General features: G+C 34.1%; 1 protein-coding gene across 1 annotated transcript in view; it reads left to right on the forward strand.

The window, feature by feature from the left end:
- Positions 1 to 24120, forward strand: part of LOC132547506 (NBAS subunit of NRZ tethering complex-like) — a 50756-nt gene that overhangs the window by 19719 nt on the left and 6917 nt on the right. The window contains exons 22-55 of the mRNA XM_060211262.1: positions 155 to 226; positions 1234 to 1308; positions 1679 to 1753; positions 2390 to 2519; positions 2938 to 3072; positions 3509 to 3682; positions 4076 to 4149; positions 4690 to 4758; positions 6528 to 6590; positions 7258 to 7321; positions 7956 to 8014; positions 8213 to 8315; positions 8767 to 9112; positions 9390 to 9469; positions 10087 to 10182; positions 10779 to 10900; positions 11152 to 11239; positions 11427 to 11747; positions 12331 to 12454; positions 13011 to 13087; positions 13566 to 13866; positions 14381 to 14447; positions 14931 to 15041; positions 15645 to 15889; positions 16222 to 16340; positions 16845 to 16934; positions 18711 to 18824; positions 19259 to 19350; positions 19502 to 19664; positions 20376 to 20518; positions 20835 to 20924; positions 21890 to 21998; positions 22230 to 22316; positions 22557 to 22699. Of these exons, the coding sequence (XP_060067245.1) occupies positions 155 to 226; positions 1234 to 1308; positions 1679 to 1753; positions 2390 to 2519; positions 2938 to 3072; positions 3509 to 3682; positions 4076 to 4149; positions 4690 to 4758; positions 6528 to 6590; positions 7258 to 7321; positions 7956 to 8014; positions 8213 to 8315; positions 8767 to 9112; positions 9390 to 9469; positions 10087 to 10182; positions 10779 to 10900; positions 11152 to 11239; positions 11427 to 11747; positions 12331 to 12454; positions 13011 to 13087; positions 13566 to 13866; positions 14381 to 14447; positions 14931 to 15041; positions 15645 to 15889; positions 16222 to 16340; positions 16845 to 16934; positions 18711 to 18824; positions 19259 to 19350; positions 19502 to 19664; positions 20376 to 20518; positions 20835 to 20924; positions 21890 to 21998; positions 22230 to 22316; positions 22557 to 22699 (4221 nt within the window). The remainder of the gene's footprint in view (positions 1 to 154; positions 227 to 1233; positions 1309 to 1678; positions 1754 to 2389; positions 2520 to 2937; positions 3073 to 3508; positions 3683 to 4075; positions 4150 to 4689; positions 4759 to 6527; positions 6591 to 7257; positions 7322 to 7955; positions 8015 to 8212; positions 8316 to 8766; positions 9113 to 9389; positions 9470 to 10086; positions 10183 to 10778; positions 10901 to 11151; positions 11240 to 11426; positions 11748 to 12330; positions 12455 to 13010; positions 13088 to 13565; positions 13867 to 14380; positions 14448 to 14930; positions 15042 to 15644; positions 15890 to 16221; positions 16341 to 16844; positions 16935 to 18710; positions 18825 to 19258; positions 19351 to 19501; positions 19665 to 20375; positions 20519 to 20834; positions 20925 to 21889; positions 21999 to 22229; positions 22317 to 22556; positions 22700 to 24120) is intronic.

Consider the following 24120-nt stretch of genomic DNA (forward strand, 5'->3'; position numbering starts at 1 on the left):
ATTTTGTTGAAATAAAATATTAATTGACATTACTGATGCATGATGGTCTTTCATAATACTGAATAAGTTGCTAGATAAGTGACAAGTATTGTTATAAACATTTTGTCAAAAAATAGAGAAATCCTATCCTTATTGATAAAATGTTGGATTACAGGCTTGCTGTGTTGTCAAACTTCCCCGAAACAACTTGTCCAACAGAGTACCGAGATTTGTTACCGGAAGTTGTGTAAGTACAAACATATCTACTATATTTATCCCACAACAGACCTGGTGGTCAAGTTAGTACCTCAGACCATGGGCTAATTACTGTATGACAGGTCAATGGATTGATTAAATACTTGCTGACCACTCTGGCCAGCTATAGATAAGGGTGGGCTTATTACTGGACATGAGCTTACTACTGTATGACAGGTCAATGGATTGATTTATACTTGCTGACCACTCTGACCAGCTATAGATAAGGATGGGCTTATTACTGAACATGGGCTTATTACTGTATGACAGGTCAATAGAATAATTATATATTAGCTGACCACTCTGACTAGCTATAGATAAGGGTGGGCTTATTTCCAGACATGGGCTTATTGCTGTATGACAGGTCAATGGAATAATTATATACTTGCTGACTACTCTGACTAGCTCTAGATAAGGATGGGCTGAAAACTGGACATGGGCTTATTACTGGACAAGTAACTATGTAAATTATACTATCTTACCAAAAATACTTGTTTAGTTTTTAAATCAGTTGTACTTATATATACATATTTGTTTAAGGTCACTGTGAGTGTGTGACAAGCTTTACTAGATGAATACATATGATGATAAAAGGGAGACCGCATAGTTACTTATTTAATCACAAACAATCAGGATGAGTTGAAATTATGGTTCCTTTATCTAACTCATAATAATGATGTAAATTAAATTAAATTTTTTTGTTGTGAAAAATTTAAGGGAAAGACCTAGTTAATACTGATACCTCAGTAGATGTAATTTTCAAATTATTTTCTGAACTTTTGTCTCATTGACATTGGTAAAGTATGTAAATACTTGTTTGGGTTCTATAAGGAAATTAACATTGATAAAATGGGTGACAATTTAGACTGTACATCTAAGTATGAACATAGGAAACAACTCGAAAATTAAAGATAAAAATTATCTCTGACAGAGCATTGGATGAAAGATTTGACAATACTACCCTAGTTAATATCACCTGTATACTTTTCTTTGTGGCAGAGATGACAGTGGTGTGCTCCCTCTAGAGGAGAACAGCTGGCGTGAAACAGACTGGTGCGAGACACCACAGTGCAGGTACTAACGTTGTCCAGTAAATTTTATAATTAAGTTGGTACTTGATAGTTATATAGGACAAACACAAGCATTTCATTGACTTTTACAGCTACAAAAATAATGTATAATAAGCACTGCATAATAATATCATGTCAGATGATATATTTAACTTAAGATATGAACAGAATAGTTTTAAAAAATGTTTTTTACAGTCACACAGTTACCTCAAGTTGTATCTGAAACATATTGATAATAACTTTAAATGTTTTTGTTTGAATATTTGTAGTGAGTTGTTAACCTGTTACATTTGTATGATATGCAATATGTAAGTTGATTCCAGGGATGGCATGGCCATATTGATAAGGAATTTCTTAATCTTTCAACTTCACAGGTGTGTTGTTGAACCACTACAGGTAGATTTAGGTGAATTTTTGTACGAAGACAATGCCAACTTGTCCCAATTCAGGTAAGTACATCAAGTATTAATTAAATTGTATGAAGAATTCATTATTATTGAATCATGGTTCCTTTAATTGAACAACCATGTAGTGTTTTATTTTTGTGGGGATGAGATTTTTGCTAGTTCAGGGTACAATAGTGTAACAGTGAAAATTTTATTTGTGAAATAACGAAAAACATATATTAGATGTCTTTTTACGTCCAGATCGCAATATTGATTTTTTTAAACATTCGTTTGTAATTCAATCATTTTAAAAGAAAAATTTGATCATTTTGACTTAAAAAATTACCATCTATTCAGTAGCTCAAAACTCTAAATTCAAACTTATAAAGACTTGTATTCTAATCTAGATAAAAATATTGTTCAATGCCAAATCATTAGCTCTTAAGTTACAATTTGATGTAATTGGTGTGGTGCTATTGTTAAGTCCAGATTAATCAGATTGATTTGTTTATTTACATCAAATACAGAAAATCAATTTCCAGATTAAAACACAACTGTATTTAAATCAAAATTTCAACAAAATTCAATGTTTAACAAATTATCAATATAAATAGATTTTGTGAATATTACAAAATGACTAGCTAAACCTAAAAAAGGAAAATTTTAACATGTCCATTTTTTTTCTATCGTATAATGTAGATGTGACGAGATACCTGCGGAATTACTGACCAGGTGGTACAGATACCGTGCATTTGAAATAGAGGCCATGTCCTTACAGGTAGAACATGCCATCAACCTTGTTAAATTGGCAGTGGAGCGTGGTGTACAGGTGAGAGAAGATCATTCTTGTATAGCACTGTGCTAACATATCAGGTAGTGTTAGCTGTTTTCCAAGTCATTACAGTTGTAATCCAAAGTTTTGCTCCAGTTCACCCAGAGATGGAAGACATTGGATTTCTTTCAATTCTCTCAACATAATTTCTTGTTGATATTGTAAGTCACATGTATATTGATCAAAATTGCTTTTGATTGGGATTCTACACATCACATTCTTCATGAAACACGATTTAATAATTATTATCCTTTATAAGTGGACACAATAAATTAAGAAATCCAGTGATCTGCCATTTGATGAAATATTAAGATCCCTAACTTTTTTGGTTAATTGAATAAATTGTGTTTTGCAGTAGGATATCCAAAGTGTGTTCTAATTTTTCTATGATGGGATGATGTGATTTGTGTTACAGGGCCTAACTGATCTTCTAGATGATCTGGTTACCATGGAAATGCTGGTTTATGACTGCCATTTAGAGGAGACGGTGACCTTTGAGGCTGTTACAAAAATGGCAGACTATGAGAAACTTGAACTGATAATGTCAAAGGTGGGAGATACTTTTGATACATGGAGTGACTACTACACCTAAATGGATTACCTTGTTATATTCCATATTGTCATACTGTCAGTTTGACAAATGGGTTTGAGTATTTGGTTGTTATTAAAGACTTTGTAAGTCTGATTTATATACATAGTGCATTAGGAAGAAGAATTATAAAGATTGTCTCTAGGGTGGGGGACTGACATCTTTTCAACTGGAGCTGGGCACTAACGTTTGACTAAAGTGAAATTCTCACAAGCTTAGACTCTATGATAGCATATCCAGAATATTGTCTAAAGATGGTTTAAGAAACTGAAGTGAAGCTTAAAGTTTGTACATTAGTTTGATGTTTAAACAACATGGAATACAAAGAAAAACTGCTGATCATGAAAAGTTAAACAATCATTGAGGAAAATTTCTGGTACTTTTCTTCCACATGTAGTCAACTGAGGAGATGTATGTTAAGAATCTACATCGCTGGTTAGTACCTTTCCTGATGCAGTGTGAACGACAAAATGATGGTTCTTACAACACGCTGCTCCGAGACTACATCGTTACCATGGCAAAGACAGACCTCAGTCTTGTTCTCAAAGTTTTCGAGTCTTCCAAGATCAATGTGAGTAAACTTCAATTCTGTCGTTTTTATAAAGCCTTGTATTTTGTTATGGAGAGTTAGGGAGATGTCGGGTATAATTCATGTCTGTTCTGTTCCAGTTTATTGCGATTTGTTGTCATTTCTGTAATAAAAATATTTCATCAACCTTTTTTCTTAAAAAAAATTCTTAAATGATTACTCAAATATTTATTGATCAGAAGTATGGGCCTTTATGTGTTATTTTTGTTATTTAACACAGAATGGCTGGTAGATTGGAAAAAAGCCTTTGAATATTCACAAACGATTTCATGTGGCTAACAAGAAATAAAGATTGTATGTACTGTAACTGTTCCAGTTGTATTCCTTGTGTATAAACATGTTTAACATTGTTTCATTGTGTATATTTTTGAACAGCTGCCCAACCCCATCATTAAGTCCCAGGATGATGTGATGTCCATGGCTTTAGAGGCTGTGTACAGCTGTGACAGGTTGGTAAAGGCCATATATTTCCCTTGAACTTTTTAATTACTTGGTTCTGTTTATACATCAAGCTTAGAAGGCAAGCAAAAAATTTACATGTATAGTGAAAGTATGAGAAAAATCAATAATTCCTAAAAAAAAAAAAAAAAACAAAACAAAATGGTAGATATTCCCTCTTAAAGAATAAACAAGCACAAAATGATTTTTTAAGGTACTATGATGTGATTTGAGATGTTTAATAATTACGATGATACATTATTATAAACAAGATTATGTTAGGTATTATTTAATGTTTATTGCTTTTGTTGCAATTAAATATTTGGAGTCAGAATTTGATCTCTAATTAGAAAACTATACAAAGTGTATCAACTGTGATTCAAATGATGAAAGAACACCCCCCACCCCCACCCACTCCCCACCCCAACCCCATCCACTCCTCACCTCAAGAAAAAACCAAACAAACAAAAATGTTACAGAATTATTCCAAAAAATTGCACTTTTATGTTAACAATATGAAATTTGAATAAGACGATTCTTTGTTTTGTTAGAGATGACCAGCTACAATTGTTATTGGCCATTTTCCAATGTCTGCCCAGCAAAACCAAGTCTAATGCAAGGTAAGCAATAGTTTTAATTCACAACAGATATTTTTCTCAGCAGAAAACCAAGTTCATTTCCTGAGAAAGTCTTTCTAATCTGATCATTAAATTTTGTAAGTTTATATTATGTGTAACCCTGGTAAGATACGAGGGCTAGTTGATAAGTTGGGAGCCTCATATTAAAGAGTTTGATCTTTGGCAGCCATATTGCATTATTTTTCAACATAATCCCCCTCAGTATCTAAACACTTTTGCCAGTGATGTTTAAGGACCTCAAAGCCACTTGACCATTTTTTATGACCATTAAGAAAGTCTTCCACTGCATGTCATCATTTGAATTTTGGAAATAGATGAAAGTCTGATGGAGTGAGATCAGGCAAATAAGGCGGATGCTTAATTGATTCAAGGCAACAGTCATTTACTGGCAGCCATGGCAGTGACAATCTTGTGAACAGGGGCTTTGTCCTGGTGGAACAACACAGCTTTACTGAGATTTTCACAGCTGCCTAAGAATTGATGAATAATATGTCCCATTGATTGTTTGTCCCTTTTGCAGATAATCATACCAAAAAACCGAGGCCATAACCTTTCCAGCTGATGGAACAGTCTTTGCCTTCTTTTAGAGGGGGGTAACCAGGGTGCTTCCATTGTTTAGACTGTTTGACCTCTGAGGTGAAATGATGCCCCATATTTCATCCATGGTCACAAACCTCTGCTGAAAGTTAGTAGGATCTACCTCTAAAAGGTTCAGATTAACGTGCGACAAAGTCCGCCTGGTGTGCTTCTGATCATCTGTCTGAAGTGTTGGGCTTTCTCATTGCAAGATCTTCCGTAAGAATGGAATGTACTCTTTCCTGTGAAATCCCAACTGCACTGGCTATATCTCTCTCTGTAATTTGCCTGTCAGCAATAACATTATCATAGAATTTATTGATCATTTCTGGGATTGCAACTGTGACGGGTCTTCCAGGATAGGTGTCATCCCCAAGGCTCTGGCCACCTTATCACTGTATCATATGAAGCGGCATCATTCCCTAGTGTTGCTACCATATCAGTATAGATATCCTTATGTCCTAGATGTTTCTTATACAAATATTAAAACCACTGCTCTTTTTCTGCGATATTGTCCATTTTGCAAATGTCACTTGCCTTGTTTACTTTATAGTGCAACCTCTTGCACATAAACTGACCACATGACACCAGTTTTTTGGTACACAGCCTTCAATGGTAAGGAAATAGTAGAGCTGAATAAAGACATCCCTGCTTAACTTCTACAAGGGTCTCAACTTATCAATCAGCCCTCATACTAGCAGCAATATACTGCTTAGCCATTGGGCTCAGTTGAGTGTAAGACTAGTAATCCAGAGGTTTCAAATTTGAATTCTAGCAGAGACATTGAAAGAAATAATGGCTTCTGCTACACTGGTGATATTTATCCTTATTTTCAAAACATAACCCTTGTAACCTTGAAGACAAACTCTTTCTTGGTAAAAGGTAAAATACTAGACACAATATACCGCTCATCTGGAAACATGTTACCTTAAGCTCGATTGGTAAGATTCATAAGCCAGGGGTCCAGGGTTCAATTCCTAGTGAAGGTGTTGATTCAGAAATAAATTATTATCAAAATTGGTCTGGTGGAGGAATTTGTTTATTATCAGGAATGAGTTGTCCGGATTGCAGAATTGATACCAAAGGTTTTTAGAGCCAGTGAAGGCCTTGTTTTTGATACTTCAATCCATGAATTGAATCTCTACATATAAAAATGTCTTACCTTAATTTTGTAGAACACAGGGGAAAGAGACACAAGAACTATTCTATCAGGTGGAGAAGCTGAGGCAGCATCTGAGGTATATGTTTTATCGTTGACTTGAAACTTCTTTGATTAATTGAGAGGTTTCTGTTACCAGGAAATTGACTGTATTGAGTAAATTGTTATTGCCTCAGCCATATATAAAGGAACAGGTGCCTATGGCCTCCTGTTCTGTCGCAACGCTTCCCGTTTTAAATCAATGTTAAATTTTGAGAACCTCAAGGGATTTGGTCCATATTTACCCCATAGCTTCATACCCCTTATTGTATTAACATAAAGGGATTATCTGTTAGGTTTAAATTGCCAGAGGCTATATTAGACAATATTCTGCACATTCATCAAATAGTGACTTGGGCATGGGAGCCAGGCACTTTTGTCTTAAACATATCTTTATTGTCATACAGGCAGCAGTTTGTTTATATTTCGTTGAATTATGATAACTTTCAGTTAGTAAATTAGAAGCTGGCAGAATTAATATTATTGATGTTTCTTATTTGTCCTATTGTACGAATTAAATAGGTTTTATTGACATATCGGAACAATCAGTAATTTTTTCCAACCCAGAAACGACTTTTCCTTTTAGGTAATGCAATTTAGATGACAGATTTTGTATTCAGTGTTTTAATGAGTGATGCATTGTTGAGATAAGATATTAAAACATTAGGTCATTTTCATCATTTCCCTTCTGTATATTTTATACTCAGTGCGGCCAAGATTCTGGAAAGTCATGGTGTGATGAAACCACTGCACTATCTGAAAGAAACAGAGGTAAGACAACAAATTGATTATAATTTTGTGAGTTAAAATTTGCCTCATATAAAATACTGATGTAATAAATGTGAAAGTCTTTTTCTAAGATATATGTAGATGTTAAGTTGTGAAGTAAGCTGCCTGTGAGTGTTATGAACCTTTGATATTTGGACAAATTAAAAGAATAGTGAGAGATACATGTTGAACTCATGTTTTTAGGTCACCTGATCGAAGGGTGTAATGACCTGTTGCGATCGCCGTTGTACGTGGCCCGTTGTAAATATTTTCAGCTTCTTCTCAAGTTCTACATGTCTTGAGCTGAAACTTACCTGAAATGATCATGACATGATCCTGACCAAAGTTTGTTAATTTCGGGTTGGTCCGAAATCCAACATGGCCGCCATCTTGAAAACACATTTTCGACTTCTTTTCAAGTTCAAAATTTGAAATCTTGTATTTTATGGCAGATGACCGTTAAGGCCCATGGGCCTCTTGTTTTCTTTTTTTCAGAGGAGACTTTGATATCCTTGTAATTTTGTTTTATGTATAATGTATTCACTCATGCCTGAAAATACATGATTTTGTGTATAATATCAGTACTACAGTTTATTGCTTACTAGATAAATAAAAATGAAAAAAAAAATGTTTTCAGGCAGATGCTGAAGAAGCCAAGAAATTGATGGTTAGACTTACAAGAAATGCTGGAAAGAGGTAAGTATGCAGGTGTTTGGAAACTTGAAAAAGGCTGATTCAGGGATTCTTCTTCACTGCAAATTAAATCATGTTATAAGACAGATACCGCAATGAAACTTGGAAAGCTTACTACATCTCATTTTTTTGACATAATCAGATGTATGATGAAGTTATGCTTTATAGGTTTATAATAAGTATGCCATTATCACTGTTTAGAGAGAAACCTCTTGACCAGAAAGAATGGCATAGTTTACATGAAGATGTGCTGAATCTGCAACAGGAGGTGTACAAGTGTCTCTCTGCTGGTCTTTGTCATGAGGTAGGTTACAATTTTTTTATAAAAGATCTGCAACAGGAGGTGTACAGGTGTCTAGTGTCTATCTCTTTGTCTTTGTCATGGGGCAGATTGCAATGTAATATAAAAAAAGTTCTGCAATATGAGGTGTACAAGTGTATTTCTGCTGATCTTTGTCATGAGGTTATAATTTATTGTAAAAAATCGTGCTATATATGTTCAGTCCCACAGGTTTAGAAACGTAAGAATTAACTACGAGGTCTTATTTGTTAACAAATGAAGAACACAAGTAGCTATATATAGTATGTGGGATTTCCCTAAAACAGACCTACAATCAAACCAATCACAGTTACTGAATTCAAAATTAATTTTAGTGTTTTACTTCTTAAAAAGGTCAATGTGTTGGATAGTCAAAGGATATTTGTTTACTGTCTTTGAGATTCGTGTATTTTACATCAGGGTTCTTTCTCTGCAGATTTTTACCGAGAGTGTCCTGTGCTCGAGCCGAAGGGAAAATATAACAACAATGGCTGGTGACCTGTTAGAGCGGGAGAGCTCAGAATGTGAGCAACTGACTCGTCCTGGAATTCATCAAAAACACAAAGTTCCATACGATCGGGCAGTTGAACTAGTGATCTCTGCTGCTAGGGAGTACTTTAACTCATCCTCCAACCTTATGGACCCATGTATGGATCTAGCTCGAGCGTGCCTTAACCTTATCCGGGAAACACCCCTTCCTCCCTCCATTCAAGAAGAATTGGACTTGATAGGCTCACTGGCACTGCTGGATGATTTCAGTGTGTCTGTTCTTCCTTTACAAGGTAAAGTGTTCACTAAACATTCTATTTAGGGGAAATTACCTGTAAAGAGAAGGTTAAATCAAGTTTTTGTAATTTAGATCATATTTCAAATGGTGTTAGATTTAATTTGGTCTAGATCTTTCCAAAAATGTTTGAAAACTTTTTGAGTTTGAATGAATCTCTTAATTTAGTTTATATATATCAGACATTGCTTTAAAAGTATGTATAGAAAGTAACAAGATTAATACAAATCAAATTTCTGTCTATATAGATGTTTGAAATTCTATGCCCTTAACAGTTCGCCTGAGTGACGATCGCCTGGATCTGGTGAGACAGGCTGTGAGGAGTAAACCAACCTCATTCAAACAGCGACAAAAGGTACAGTCAGTTTGCGACTGGATTTACCGGGCTTTGGAACTTAGTAATTTTTCCCAGTTTGGCAGGGAAAGGGGTACCAGACTTGTAGAATCAACTCCTCCTAGAGTTTTTGATGTAGAAGCTGGAAACTTTGTAGGATGTTTATATATATGTTGAAGATGTGCACCTCTTATGATGGATTCATTCTGGACATTTTTCTGGATTTTCCGGGCTTTGGAACTTCTGAAACTTTTCTTGTTATCACAGTTTCTCAGAAACTACTACAAGAATCTTTCCGAAATTCCACATATAAATCACCTTGGGGCCCTAGATGTCCATTGTCTATTTTTTTAAAATCTCTGAATCAAAAATGGCTGCAACTTCTTGTATCAAATGCCCTTCTTCTGCACTAATTTATAAAATACAACCAAACTTTCTCTGTTATAACAAATATTCTACATACTCAACAAATGAAACACCCTTAACTGTCTTTTAAATACCACATAACATTGCATCATCCCACAACCTGACTGATTATGACTTTGCCCCATTTTTCTTCAATGTTAAAACTGACAATAGTTAAGATCAGAAATATAACTGGCTGTTTTACACCTAGTTATCCACTGTATTGTTGACAGTTACTGAGGCTGGGACACTTGCTGCGAGTCAGCGGTGAGGATCGATCTCTACGTGAAGGTGAAGTTTTACACCTCATTGCCGAGGCTGCTGTAAAGGTAAGACAGCCAGAAAAAAATAGTTATTCTTCCTGTAATATATTTGAAGATTATTGGGTAGGTAGGTAGGCAGAACAAATTATGTTAACAAATAATTTTGTGTCATGGTTAAAATAGGATAAGGATCTTGACTTTAATGGTGATCCATTTAAAAATTGTCTTAAAAACTTTAAGGTAGGCAAGGAATATAAGGGTGGACAGGATTACTGGTAATTTTATTTTGTTCATTCAAAGTAAGATACTCTTCTATGTATGTTCTGCATAAAAGTTATATTTAATGGTGTGGTAAGTGCTATACATTTCTCTCAAGACTTTGTCTTTATTGAAATAAAAATATGGAGCTCTGTGGTAAATCAAACTTTTAAAAATGTTGCCTTCAAAAGATTTGTATATTTTGGTGGGGCTCAAGTTTCGTAGTTTTAAAAAATACACATTTTTGTAAGTACTTGATTTCATGACTAAACCTTACTCTCAAAATCCATTAATACTAAAATCCATGTAAAGTTCTATATTCATCATTTCTTGAATATATAAATTCATAGATGAAGAGTAACCTTGGTTTTGTATTGGTGTACTTTTTACATACATTATTGCAGGGAGAAGACTTCCTGTTTGCCTTTGAGGTGTGTGAAGACCTGATGAGTCAGTGTTACGGGAATGCTTGGAATACCTGTGTTGACCTTGCCTGGCAAGAGAAGTTCACTGATATGGCTGCTAAGTAGGTATCAAGGACAACTCAATTGCAAGTAAAATATGCATAGAAAATAATCAAATGATTCTATTATTTGCAGCAGTAGGGGTTCCTCGTTTATGCTAATGAGTCATGTTATAACATATGTCAATGGAATCAGAGAAAAAAAAAATGCAAATGTTTTTATTAAAAGCAAATGAGAATGAATGCAGAGAAGAATTGCCTAACATAATCTTTCTGATTTGATATGAAATGATAAAAAATCTGATGTATTCCAGGACTAAGTTATTGTCCTTCTCTGTGACCTACTGTACCTCTGATATGATAGAACCAATCCTACAGGCAAAGGCTTTGCTGGAGACACAGGTAAGATCACTAACATTCACTTTTGCATGAAATTAATCCAAATTGCCAACACATTGTCTGCCAATATTTTGAGTCCTATGTTTGGAATAGATATTTCAAGTTTAATGGAGGTGTAATGATACTGAAATGTATTTCCATTGAATTGCTTATATGCTTATATCACCATTTGTTTTTGTCTCTATCTCAGATACTGCATCGTTCGTTGAATACTGATGTCCAAGGAGAGGTTGATGAAAGTTGTCAAACAGCTGAAGTTCCTCTGTCTGCTAGAGCGGCACTTTCTCAAACAAAACACATACTAACATCAACAACAAAATCAACTAAAGCGTTGTTGTCTACAATGACTGATAAAACCTGGTGGCATGGAACAATGAATTTTCTCACTAAGACATCAAAACAATCCACTTCAATGTCAGATCAGAGCCATCAAGACAGGAACCAGAATTTTCAGAGACAAGGATGTCATCCATTTTATCATGATGCCATTGAAAATGCATACCTTGATCTGGTCAGTGTTTGCAGATAATTTTCCATGTTAAATTTACGAGAGAAAAAAAGAAAGAAAGAAAAAAAAAAAGAAAAAAAACTTTCCTAAGAGTTAAGATAAGATTGGACACAAAAGTTAATGTTACGTTTCGTATTGCTTAATTTTCTCAAAAGGTGATTTGATAAGCTGCTGGGTTTTTATTTGTCAAACATTTGAAGAAGTTTGTGAAATTAAGCTGAGAAGGAAAAGAAATAAATTGATGGACATTTTATACTTTGAAGACATGAATTAATATGTATTAAATGTTATTAAAAATGATTTGTTTATTCTTTGAAAAAAAAATCAATAAATTTCTGTTCAGTTTTCCTAATTGTTTGATAAGTCAAGATTGTAAAAATACCTTCAGCATTACATTTGTGGAAAAATAAATATGGAATGTTCTTGTCTATTTGTGATACAAGCAGTTCAATTTATTCAGTTTTTTTATTTAGATTGTTTATCAAGACGTTCCATCAGATTTACAATCAGAAAACAATAAAATGTCACACTTAATTTGGTAAAAGAGAAAAAAATATCAGAATTAAAATTTTAGTGTGTTTTGTAGAGTGCCATTGACTACCAGAGATGTCAATCAGAGGAAGACCTTAGTACAGAGATGAGCTTGCTAAGGGCTGTTTACCTAGAAGAAATGTTGACAGAAGGTGAAAAAACACAGTCTACTTCACAAGGTAATTTGTTATTAGGAGAAAAGATTAATACAGAAAGATGTTGAATTCAGGTTTTCTGAAACATAAGAGAAAACATTTTAGGTATTTTAACTCAATAAGATGTCTGTTGATATTTTGTTCTTTTTCAATATTTGCTAAATACATACAGATGTGATAACTATACAGTATGATTTATTGGTCCTTTTCCTGGATTACCCTTTAAAACACCCTGTCACCCTTGATTTTGAAAGCCATGCCCATTTACTATTGACATAATAATGATATTGGTGACACTGTTTAAAAGAATTGTCATTGTTAAATGAATCAAGAATGAAAAAAAGGATCCTAGTTAAAGTAGTGGGTTTGTTATAAGCAAACATTTCAAATTTATTTTTCAATATTTAAAACCAGGGCAGTAATTATTGTGTAGCTGATTTCCAGTATTCATTATGTGAATATTGTGCATTAATTTTGTAATACAATTTTTCATCATATTGATATTTCACATATTAATATAACTACGAGTTGATATTTGTAATTGTTTTGCTGTGGTTAAAATTCTTTGTTTTACTTTCAGTATTATTAAAGATTGCCCAAACTAAAATGACTACAGACAGTACACTGGGACTAGCATTTCTCCTGTCACTCCCTAAAGTAAGTCACTGTTCATTTCCTATATATGAGATAAAACTCTTACATATTTTATACTTTTGTTTATCAGTAAGTATTTGTCACATATCTAAAGAATAGTTTACACTTATTACTTATTAACCTAATCCTATGAACTTAAGCACAGAAAGTAGTTCACATTTTAAACACGTTATCTCGTATTTGTGCCGTATTCAGACAAGGAGTCTAAAACAGGATTTCAATTTCAAGCTGCAAATTCAGAAGTATTAGTAGATTGCCATTGGTCCCAAGTTGTGCCCATTTGATTTTAGGAATGTTGCACAGTTTGCTAGCTCTATGTTAAAATTATTATTGCTAGCCATTGTCATTATTTAGGTTTTTTATGTTGAGTAAATTTACAAACTGAAGTAAAAACCATCTTTTGAAAAAAGAGTTATTAAGTGCTGAATCCTGATGAAAGAGAAATAACATTTTTTAATGTACCTGTTTTTTTTTTTGACAGGAAATCACAGATTATGACCACTTTGCTGACTTCCCCTGCACAAGTATGTCCCTGCAGATGGCTCTATATTACTTTGCTCTGCAAATCTACTCGGCTATAAGGCCGACCTTTGACCAAGAATTAAGTTTATTGTACAAATATCCGCCATTCAAGCTGATAGAAAAGGTCAGAATGTATATCAGTCGGACTAAAGATGACCAATTCCCGAACGAAGTTGTCCAACTGGTTAAAAACTTCAAACAATATCAGGAATTCCTGGAGGACTCCATTCAAGCTAAACAGCTGAAGAAGCTGGACAGAGGTATTTACGTTTGTTTGTTTGTTGGGGTTATCACCCTGTGAACAGTCAGGGTCATTTTTAGGGGATCGCCTTGTAGCAGTTAGTTGCTACCTCACTGAACAACATACAGGAGGCCCATCAAATGCTTTCCTGAGTACTTGGGGTAAAGTGTCTTGCCCAAGGACAAAACCACATGAGTACAGACCTATCTATTTCTCTGCTTCCTGAGAAATACAAACCACCAAAGGGAGGGCGCACCATTATTTCAGGAACTTATTATTCTTACCACACATGAAGAAGAACAACTTTACTAGAGAAAAGTACTTATTGATGTGATGGGAATATTTCTTACTAAAGGATGTTTGATTTGTAAACGATTAATTTTTTCATGTATGACCATGCCTCTACCATTTTATAGAATAAGCAAGGCCTATGAAATCCTACCATTTGATAGCATTAGTATTAGTAGTATTCTGTAATGAGACCTGTTTTCATGAATTATGATATTAAAGTTTTTCTTTTCTGATTATAACAGGTATTGATACTGGTCGGTTTACCAAGGACAGTCAATACCGAGTGGAAACTATCTGTGGACTAGCCATGTAAGTACAGAAATTACATGATCAAATTTAGTTCAGAATTTTCAGATTAACATGTTTATAGCATGTAGAGCATACCATTGTACCTTTACTCACTGTAATACTTACACAAAAAAACAATTATCAGAAAAACGAACAAAAATCAGTGCATTTTTCTATGTACAGGATTCTACATTTTTAAGGGGTCTCTATGATAGCACTGATTGTAGGACAGATTGAATGATAGAATTCAAATCTGACATGTGTCTCTCAAACAGGTGTACTCTCTGGCCTTATCTGTCAGCTGTAAGATTTTTCTATATATAGCATGACCTTTGTCATTTGTCTTTTTTCATGGCCATGTGTTCAGTGCATTAGAATTGAACAAAAGTAAGGCCTTGGATCTTTTATGATCAGGATTTTAAATATCCTGGTATTCCCTTCTTTCTTTGACCTGCTGGAGATAGTTATAGATAAACATTTTATTTCTTTGCTGAATCTGGACAGGACTTTGGAGGAAAATGTATACAACATCTCGTTGTCACTGGCAACCAGGTATGCGGTCAGTTTGTGGGATGTGTACATGGCTCATTTAGAGTTTCTCTTCTCTGACAGTATGTAAGTATTGTGTTTCATACTTTAATATAATATGATGGTTTCTAGATGTACTTTGTATACTTTTCATGACTAGTTTGAAATTATAGTAGATATTGTTAATCGTTCAGAAAGAGCTGTTGAGAATACATTTCAAAGTCATCTTTCAGATGGTTAAGACTTGTCAATGTCAACTCTAAAAATTTCAAAGCAAAAAAGTTTATTTCAGAAAAAATTCTGAAATATACAAACAAGAAATTGCTTTAGTAAGTTTTTTGTTTTTCTTTTTAAAATTTTTTTTTTCAGAGTGATTGTTTTTCACAATTTCATTCTAGCTTGAGAAATAGTAAAATATTGAACCGATTGATAATAACCTCGGCATATAGTAAACTGTAAGGAAACTGATACTGGATTATATTTTGAATTTATATCTTATCTTAAATATCTTATCAAGAAGAAAAAGGAATTTGTGCTAAAATAAGAGAATTATCACATCTTTTTTATGAAGGGGTTTGATGAAAATCATTCTGAATTATTCGATCTTGTTAATACTTACCATCAATTTTTTCAGGTGTAAAAAAGTAATTATTCATGGAATCTATAGTTGATTTCTTTTCTGTATACAAGGCTGATGACAGAGGACATAGAGGACCGTGTCGGAAAGATGGGGATTTTACCTGTCCTTAGGGAACGTGAGGAAGACTTTGTGAAGAAGATGACAACCTATGTGTACCCATCTGTTGAAGGGACAGATCATAGCCGTCTCCTATATTACTACACACTTATGTCGGGGATAAACATGCCTCTAGCTGGCACCCTCACAGCTGAAACCCATGTCAAACTCCTAAAGAAAGTAAAATTTACAGCTGAAGGTATATTGTAGACATAGTCCTATAGAATGTTAAAACTATTGTCAGGCATTGTTATCGATATAAGATGTTAACTAAAAATAAAGTTAACTATGATTTATAAAGAAAAAAAAATAATACAGTTATGTGATTGATGTATGCTTGGTAGCAGGATCATTTTTGTCTGACAGTTATTTTCTACTTCTGCTTTAGAAAATTGTTTTAAAGGTAACATTAAAAAAACAATAGCTATGTTGCATTTTTGCAGCTTGTTAATTAAGAATTTTTTTTATCAAACTGTTGCCATATCTATTTTACAGCCCGTTACCTGGTATGTGTTTCTGTTTCTCCTGTAGGTTTGGATTATAAAAGTCTGGTGGAGGGGGAACACAGTCCTGTGGATGTACTCATTCCAATACTAACCACCAGCAACATAAATGTGATCGCTAAACTAGCCAGCAAGATTCCTGATGGGGTGAGTGTGATACTTGCTCTGAAAATAACTGAGTTCAAAGAGGTTTTTTTTTGTTTTGGGTTCCCCCTCTTGAAATTTTGGGGATAACGGTGAGCCTGAAGAAAGTTCCCTGTAAATAAAGTAATAGTGCCTTATGTTTCTACATGCCTTTGAAAAGTGCTGGAATTTGTCTTTTGTTTTATTCTTAAAAAATATCAAAAAGTGTGGGAAGCTGCTTAATATTCCTTAAAAATGAATGAGAATATAAACTAGAGACAACATTTTTAATGCAAGAAGGACTTTTTTTCAGATTTTTGTTTACTTTGTGAAAGACTTGCCATCCAAACTTTTTAAAGTGATATAGATTTATCATATAAAGTTAACTAATTATTTTACTTGTGATTCATTGAAAATGTCATCTTTCCTGGTCTGAAGGTTCTGCCATGCACAGCATTCGTTTCACTTCTCACATCTTTGTTGTGCAGGGAACAAGTCCTTGAGGCATTTTGTATTTCTCTTCTACAGAAAGGGGGTATGTTGATGCCAAGTGCTGTGTATTGTGCCTGGACCATCAAGATGTTTTGGGACACGTCCAAAAAAACACCAGACTCTGGGGTAAGTCGGGCAGGATATTCATCTGGTATATGACTATACATGTATATGATTCAGGTTATGGATACTATTTTTAATTTTTTCAATATTCAACTTGTATGCTTTTTATCATTCATATGTCTTCCCACAGGTCATCCTTACTTGCATGTCTTTCCCAGGTCAATGTTACATACATGTATCCCAAAGGTCATAGGTCATAGTTGGTTACTTACATGACTTGAGGTCAATGTTACTTACATCTCTTCCCCAAGGTCAATGTAACTTCTCTGCCCCAAAGTCATTATTACCTGTAACTCTTCCTCAAGGTCAATGTTACTTACATCTCTTCCCCAAGGTCAATGTAACTTCTCTGCCCCAAAGTCATTATTACCTGTAACTCTTCCTCAAGGTCAATGTTACTTACATCTCTTCCCCAAGGTCAATGTAACTTCTCTGCCCCAAAGTCATTATTACCTGTAACTCTTCCTCAAGGTCAATGTTACTTACATCTCTTCCCCAAGGTCAATGTAACTTCTCTGCCCCAAAGTCATTATTACCTGTCAATGTTACTTACATCTCTTCCCCAAGGTCAATGTAACTTCTCTGCCCCAAAGTCATTATTACCTGTAACTCTTCCTCAAGGTCAATGTTACTTACATCTCTTCCCCAAGGTCAATGTAACTTCTCTGCCCCAAAGTCATTATTACCTGTAACTCTTCCTCAAGGTCAATGTTACTTCTCTGCCCCAAAGTCATTATTACCTATAACTCTTCCCCAAGGTCAATGTTACTTACATGATTCCTCAGATCAGAATATACCAAAGTTCTTTAAGTCTAGGAAAATCTCTAGAGAAAAATTGCTGTTCTCCCAGGCCAGGTGCAAGGTGCTGTCTGACTTTAGTAGTGGTACTGACATGTCACTATTTAGATAAAACAACAATTACATAATGCTTTTTCTGTATATTTTTGGGTCTTGTGGTGACCTATTGTGATTGCCTTTTGTCTGGCACTGTGCCATGTTAAATTTAATCATTTTCAACTTCTGGAAAACTCTTGAACTGATTGTGTGCACCAGAAGTGTTAATTATATGGTTCATCTCCCTAGGAATCTATAGAGGAAAATACATGTTTGTGCGTAATTTGTTTACTTTCTTTTGGAAATAGTTCACATTTGGTTAGAATTACAGACTGTATTAGTATAAGATGACAGTATCAACATATGAACATAATGATCCTGGCTGACCCTTAGTGGCTGGTGGACAAATCGAAAGGGATCAGATTGGCTCCAATTTCAAAGATCTTTTCAATACAACAGATATGGCAGAATCTATTAAATACTGTTCATGAATGGAAGACTTTATATAGGAAAATTACATTTTTGGGTGTAATTTCTTTTAATTCATACTTAGTTGAAAGCCTTAGCAAGGGACGTCGGTTAATGTTATACTTGTACAATGTAGTTCTAGTTATCTGGCTTTATTAACAACATTATTTCTACGACATGTTACAAGAAGCATTGTAACTCAGGTGACTGTTAAGCCATTTGGCCTCTTGTATGGGATTCATTTTGGAATACATTTTCGATTTTTGATCTGAAGTTGAAAAGGGGAAAATTGCTGTGAAATCAAGTTATCTCTAGGAACAAGATACAGATGAAAATAAGGAGATTCAACCTCTGACAATGAAATATTAAAGAAAAAAACCTATGATTTCCTAAACTACTTCATCCCACTGGTTTGAATTTCATTTCTGATATCAATGCTGATGCTGAACTTATATGGTTATATTCTTGTGTTAACAGTTGGGCTGGGTACATCGATATGAGAGCTGTCAGGAGACTCTTCAGAAACTCCTACCTCAGGATCTGGTGCAATTTGTGGATTCTGTTGTCTTTGTTCCACAGTCAAGAGAAATGGTAACAAAAAGATCATCTTCAAAGCTAGAATTTTTTTACAAAATGAGTCTATTAGTGTTTATAACCATACAGAGACATCTTGTATCAGGCAATTCAACAGTGTTTTTTTTCATTATTCATGAGTAGATAATCAATCTTTGATCTGTGGTTTATGTAACTGGTATGTCTATGAAACACATAGAGGTATATATGTACTTTAACATTTTCAGGTAAAAAAACATGTAGTTTAATAGTTTAGAAATCTGGAAACAAATGGTGATTCTGGTGTAGACATGGACAGAATATTAATTTCTGTTTATAACTTATCAATGATGATTTTATCACGAAAAATTATTTATCAACAATAAGCACAAACACGACCTTGAGGTCAACATAGCATCCAGTGTCCATGTTCGACAGTGTTATTTTAATGATTAATTGGTGGTGTTATACAGGTTGGGTTTGAAAGCAGACAGCAGATATTGAATCGCTGTCTTAAACTTGCTCGTCAACAAGGAAATAAGAAGAAGAAACAGGAAGATCTTGGGTATGTAGATATTAGTAGATAGCATTGTTTCTGACAGTTAGGTATCAGGACATTGAAGTGCAGATATTCTGTTGTTGTCAAATGAAAGTATAGAAACAAGAAACATATTTTTTAGGATTTTGGTTAAAGATGATATTTATTTCCTATTAAGTGACCAGATGAATTGGGAAGAGGCAGCGTCGGTATTAAAGAATTACCAGTCACATCTGACAGTGATTCAGCACCCAACAGTACAGAACCTAGCAGACTCTGAGGCTGACAACCTCCATCAGTACATTTTAGAACTAGACATGAGCAAGGGACAGACTAGCAAGGTAGGTAACTCTAGTATCCATCTTGTTTAGTTTACTGTGAAATCATTAATTTTTGTGGAGAATATATTTTCATTGAGTTTGTTGGTACAGATTTATCCACAAAGTCAACTGCCAAATAAAATGAATATCTTTGGAAAACTATGAAATTTGAGCATCTCAAAAATATATGATTTTGCAGTATGTACTTAATTTTGCTATAAGGCTGTAGATGTAAATGTGAATATTTCACATTTACTGTGTTAATATAATGATGGAGCATTACATGTCTAACAAACTGCAAGTCCTGAAGTATTTACTAAAATAGTGTCAGTCATTTTTCCTGTAGTAAATATTCCAGCAGGTATTTATCAGTAGACTGATAATATCAACAATCAAGATGTGATAATATGACAAAAATATTTCATTCTAAATAAATTTTATTTAGCATTGATTCTAAAAGAGGCTTGTCATATTCAGAATATCCAGAAAGATTTAACAAAAAATATACACATTAGTGAAACACAAATTTATTATTCTTAATGTGATTGAGAACGGAAAAGTTCACGCAGAAAATCTTCATCAATTCTTATTTGTCAAAATCTCAAAGAAAATTTTAATCATTAATAACATGTTATTAATTTGTACCCCATATCATGTTGATAACAAGATTAGATTTTTACAATTTTAATAAAAAGATTAAAACAATATATATTTCATTTGATATAATTACAGATAGAAGAAATCTTTATAAAGATGACTTGTGAAGGTTTAGGTGTAGAAGAAATTGACAATCTGTTGCTGACATTTCCCACACTATCATGGAAATCTTTAACAGCAATCCAGCAGTCGCTCAACATGATCATTTCTCAACTCAGGTAAATACAACTAATGAATGCAGGACATATTTATCTTTAGAATTAATATAATTTTTTTTATAGAAATGTAAACTTTTACATCTGTTTGATATTCACAATTTTAACTTCACTGGAGAACAAGGAAAAAAGAAAAAAATATGATAAAGCTGACAAAATTTTGGTCTTGCTCGATCAATTGAATGCAGCCTTACTATTAATGTAAAAACACTACTCTACTTGTAAAATGTGTTTTCTATGTAATTGTAGTAGAAGAACAGCTGATTCATTTCATTCAATATATGAAAAGGCAATGGTAAAGTTTTAAATGTATTTATAGTGATGAAAGCTCCAGTCCAGATTGTGTGGAGGAAAGTCTGACCTCTTTTCAGAGAATAGTAAACAATGTCTTCTCACACGAGCAAAAAGGGTAGGTAACTCTGAATTACACATTAATAATGCCTTTTGATAGGATGATCACATGATCAGAAAGGATAGGTAGCTCTGAATTACACTTCAGTGATGTCTTCTCATATGAACAGGACTCTAAATTACACATTGGTGACATCTTCTAATATGATGGTCATTGTAGTTTATTAGTAGTAGGTTAGAATGAAGGAAAGTTTGTTTAAATGAATGACCTTGACCCTTTTTTTTCAAGGTCATGTGGGTCAAATGTGTTAAAATCTTGAAATGTCTACCTTGAGGTTTGAAGACATTATTTGGTTAGTCGCCCTTTGGAATTCAGCAATGAAAGTTATATTGTGTTTACGATTGAATGACCCTGACTCAATTGAAAAGTCAGTGGGATTATATACATTTAAACAAGTTCCTCTGATTCAGTGTATCCAAGGGTCTGAGAGTAGTATACTTCGATGGTGGTCTGTAGATTTATTGTATTGCATAAATGGTCATGACATTTAGTCGTCAGCAATTCGAGATTAACAATATTGATTTACATTGAAATTCCTAGACATTAGAATGCTTGCATGCTACTGGGCTTGTTGATGGACATTTGATAGCTTAATTTAAAGTTCAAAGAAACTTTATGTATAAAAACACAAAAAATGACACAAAGGATCAGATGCATCAGTTGCAAAGATATTTCATTACTCTTGAAACTTACTTGCATTGATAGAAATTATTCTGTGGCACCACTGCCAGATTCTCTGTTCATTTGATATTGTTGGCTGTCACTATGTGTCTCAAATACCCCTAAATTTCCACCTAGAAAAAAAGAGCTATATATATGATTGTTGCCTGGTATAACAATAGACTTTCTGGATACCATCTTTGTTTTATATCATTTATATGTTATGTTGTCTGATGTAGGATGATAACCTTTGAGAAGGTATAAGATATGATGGTCAGATTGTGTATCTTGCTGTATTGTAGGGGACACTGTGTGACAACAGAGGATGTGATGACCTTGGTGAGGCCATTTTGTTCTGATGATATGGTAGCAGTGAAACCCCGTCTTGACATCCTGCACATTTTAGAAAAGGTAAATAATCAATTTTAAAGGATAAAATATGTCAGCATTAATTTGTTCAGCACAGATAAAAAACTAATTCTTTTTGAAAAAGTAGCATATGTATCGATATCTACCTGTGAAATCAATCACTGTCAGTGTGCTGACATTAGGTGAACCTGAAACTTTGCAGTAGAAGTACCAAATGGAAATATCCTCAAACTATTATTGATATCATGTTAACAAAGATAATTTTATTTTCAGAGTTTTAACCTGTCAGCTGAAGACATGGTATTACTAGTCCTGTACAGGTCTGAGGCTGTGATCAACAAAGCCTGGCAAGCCATCACGGTATGAACACCCTGTAAAATTTATTCCTTTTCAACAATTTATGCCAGGATCAAATTTTAGTGATTAAGCTACAGAAATACACTACTGACTCTTTGTAACATTAATATTCCTACTCTCTCTTAATCATGTTTAAAGTATTAAAGCCAAAGGACTCTTTCAATGTCTTTGTACTATTCACTATCAGTGTCACTTGGGCTGATCTTGTGTAATGGCTGTAATAGATTAGTCGATCGTTTACAGGTTCAGGAGGCTGATATCAATACAGACCAGGCCAGGTTTTCGCTCTTTACACGTCTTTTGTCAATGACAACAACATTTGAACAGACACAAGCTTTATATAAACTTCTCCACCTCTGGCCACCACTGACGGCATCAAACTCCAGGTATGTTTTGTCTATGATCACACTTTTTTTAATTTTTCGCTCCACCTCCGAATGAAAGTCATTATAACGCTAAAGCAGAAATCGTTAAAATTACTTGAATCATATAAGGAACACCATTTTCAGCCAACTCCATATTTTTTGGGAATCCTCCATATTTTTTGTATTCTTTATATAAATTTTGGAAATTTTGGAAATGGTGTTCTGGGCTCACAAGGATAATATCATGCTAGGTGACAATCAATATTCACTGAAAATAAAGTTTTAGTTCAAAATTCTGCTCTGCTATACATGTAGTCCATACATCAAAGCCTGGGAATAAAGTTACATGATTGCATGTAAGAAAATAGAGGTTATGATGGTAACACACAAATGATAGGACCATTCTAAAAATGTACCACATTTTACTTTGTATAGGGCCTTGCTACCTTATCTTATTGGGTATAGGTCTGTGCTACCATATTGTACAGGGTATAGGACTGTGCTACCATATTGTACTAAATATAGGACCATGCTATCTTATTAGTCGCTGGCTGATGAAACCTTAGGGGACTTAAGTGTTTGCCTCTTGTCTGTTCATCTATTCACCCCTTAATCTGTCAGTCTGTCTGGATGTTACGTTTCCAGACAATAACTTGAGAAGAGTTGGATAGATTGAAATGAAACTTCATCTTATTTTAGATTATGAGATAATACAGAGTGGGATTGAATTTGGGGTCAAAAGGTCAACTACAAGGTCACTGTTGCTGAAAATAGATATTTTTTGTCAAAGTTTGGATTTCATATGATAACTTCAGAAATGATTGATGGATTTGGTTGAAACTTTATACAATGTTAACTTATGAGGTCATACAGAGTGGAATTGGGTTTAGGATCGAAAGATTAGCTACGAATCTCACTGTTACTAAAAGCAGACTTTAATCATCATATATTATATGCAGTCTACTATCATTAGAAAATATAAAGGATGGGATTGAGTTAGAGGTCAAAAGGTCAGCTGTGAAGACTGTGAAGATCACTTGCTATATAGACATTTACCGTATCACCACTTTTATGGACTTGCATCAAAGATACAGAAAGCAAAGTTTGTCAAAATAACACCAGTGGTCACTGGTTTTTTTCATGTTTATACTGACAATGTAACTAGAATGGTTAAATTTACCATTGAAGGCCAGACACAAAGCCAGGTCCTTTCTGACATGTCAGTGTTTCAATTTGTTTTCCAGATAATCACTTAATTGAATTAGGGATGACAAACTTGTTTAAAACTTCATACAATGTCAAGCACAAGGGAGTGCATATACAGTTTTTTCCTAATTATTTTCTGGTTTTTTGCATTCTTCCTGTCAAAACACTGGTTTTTGGAGGGAAGACTTTCAGTTGTTAAAATGAAACATCTGTTCATTGCTATCGAGGTCTATGTT

The sequence above is a fragment of the Ylistrum balloti genome, unplaced genomic scaffold (genome assembly GCF_031769215.1).
Source record: "Ylistrum balloti isolate Yb309-2 unplaced genomic scaffold, AGI_CSIRO_Ybal_v1 Utg369958, whole genome shotgun sequence".
NCBI classification, from domain to species: domain Eukaryota; kingdom Metazoa; phylum Mollusca; class Bivalvia; order Pectinida; family Pectinidae; genus Ylistrum; species Ylistrum balloti.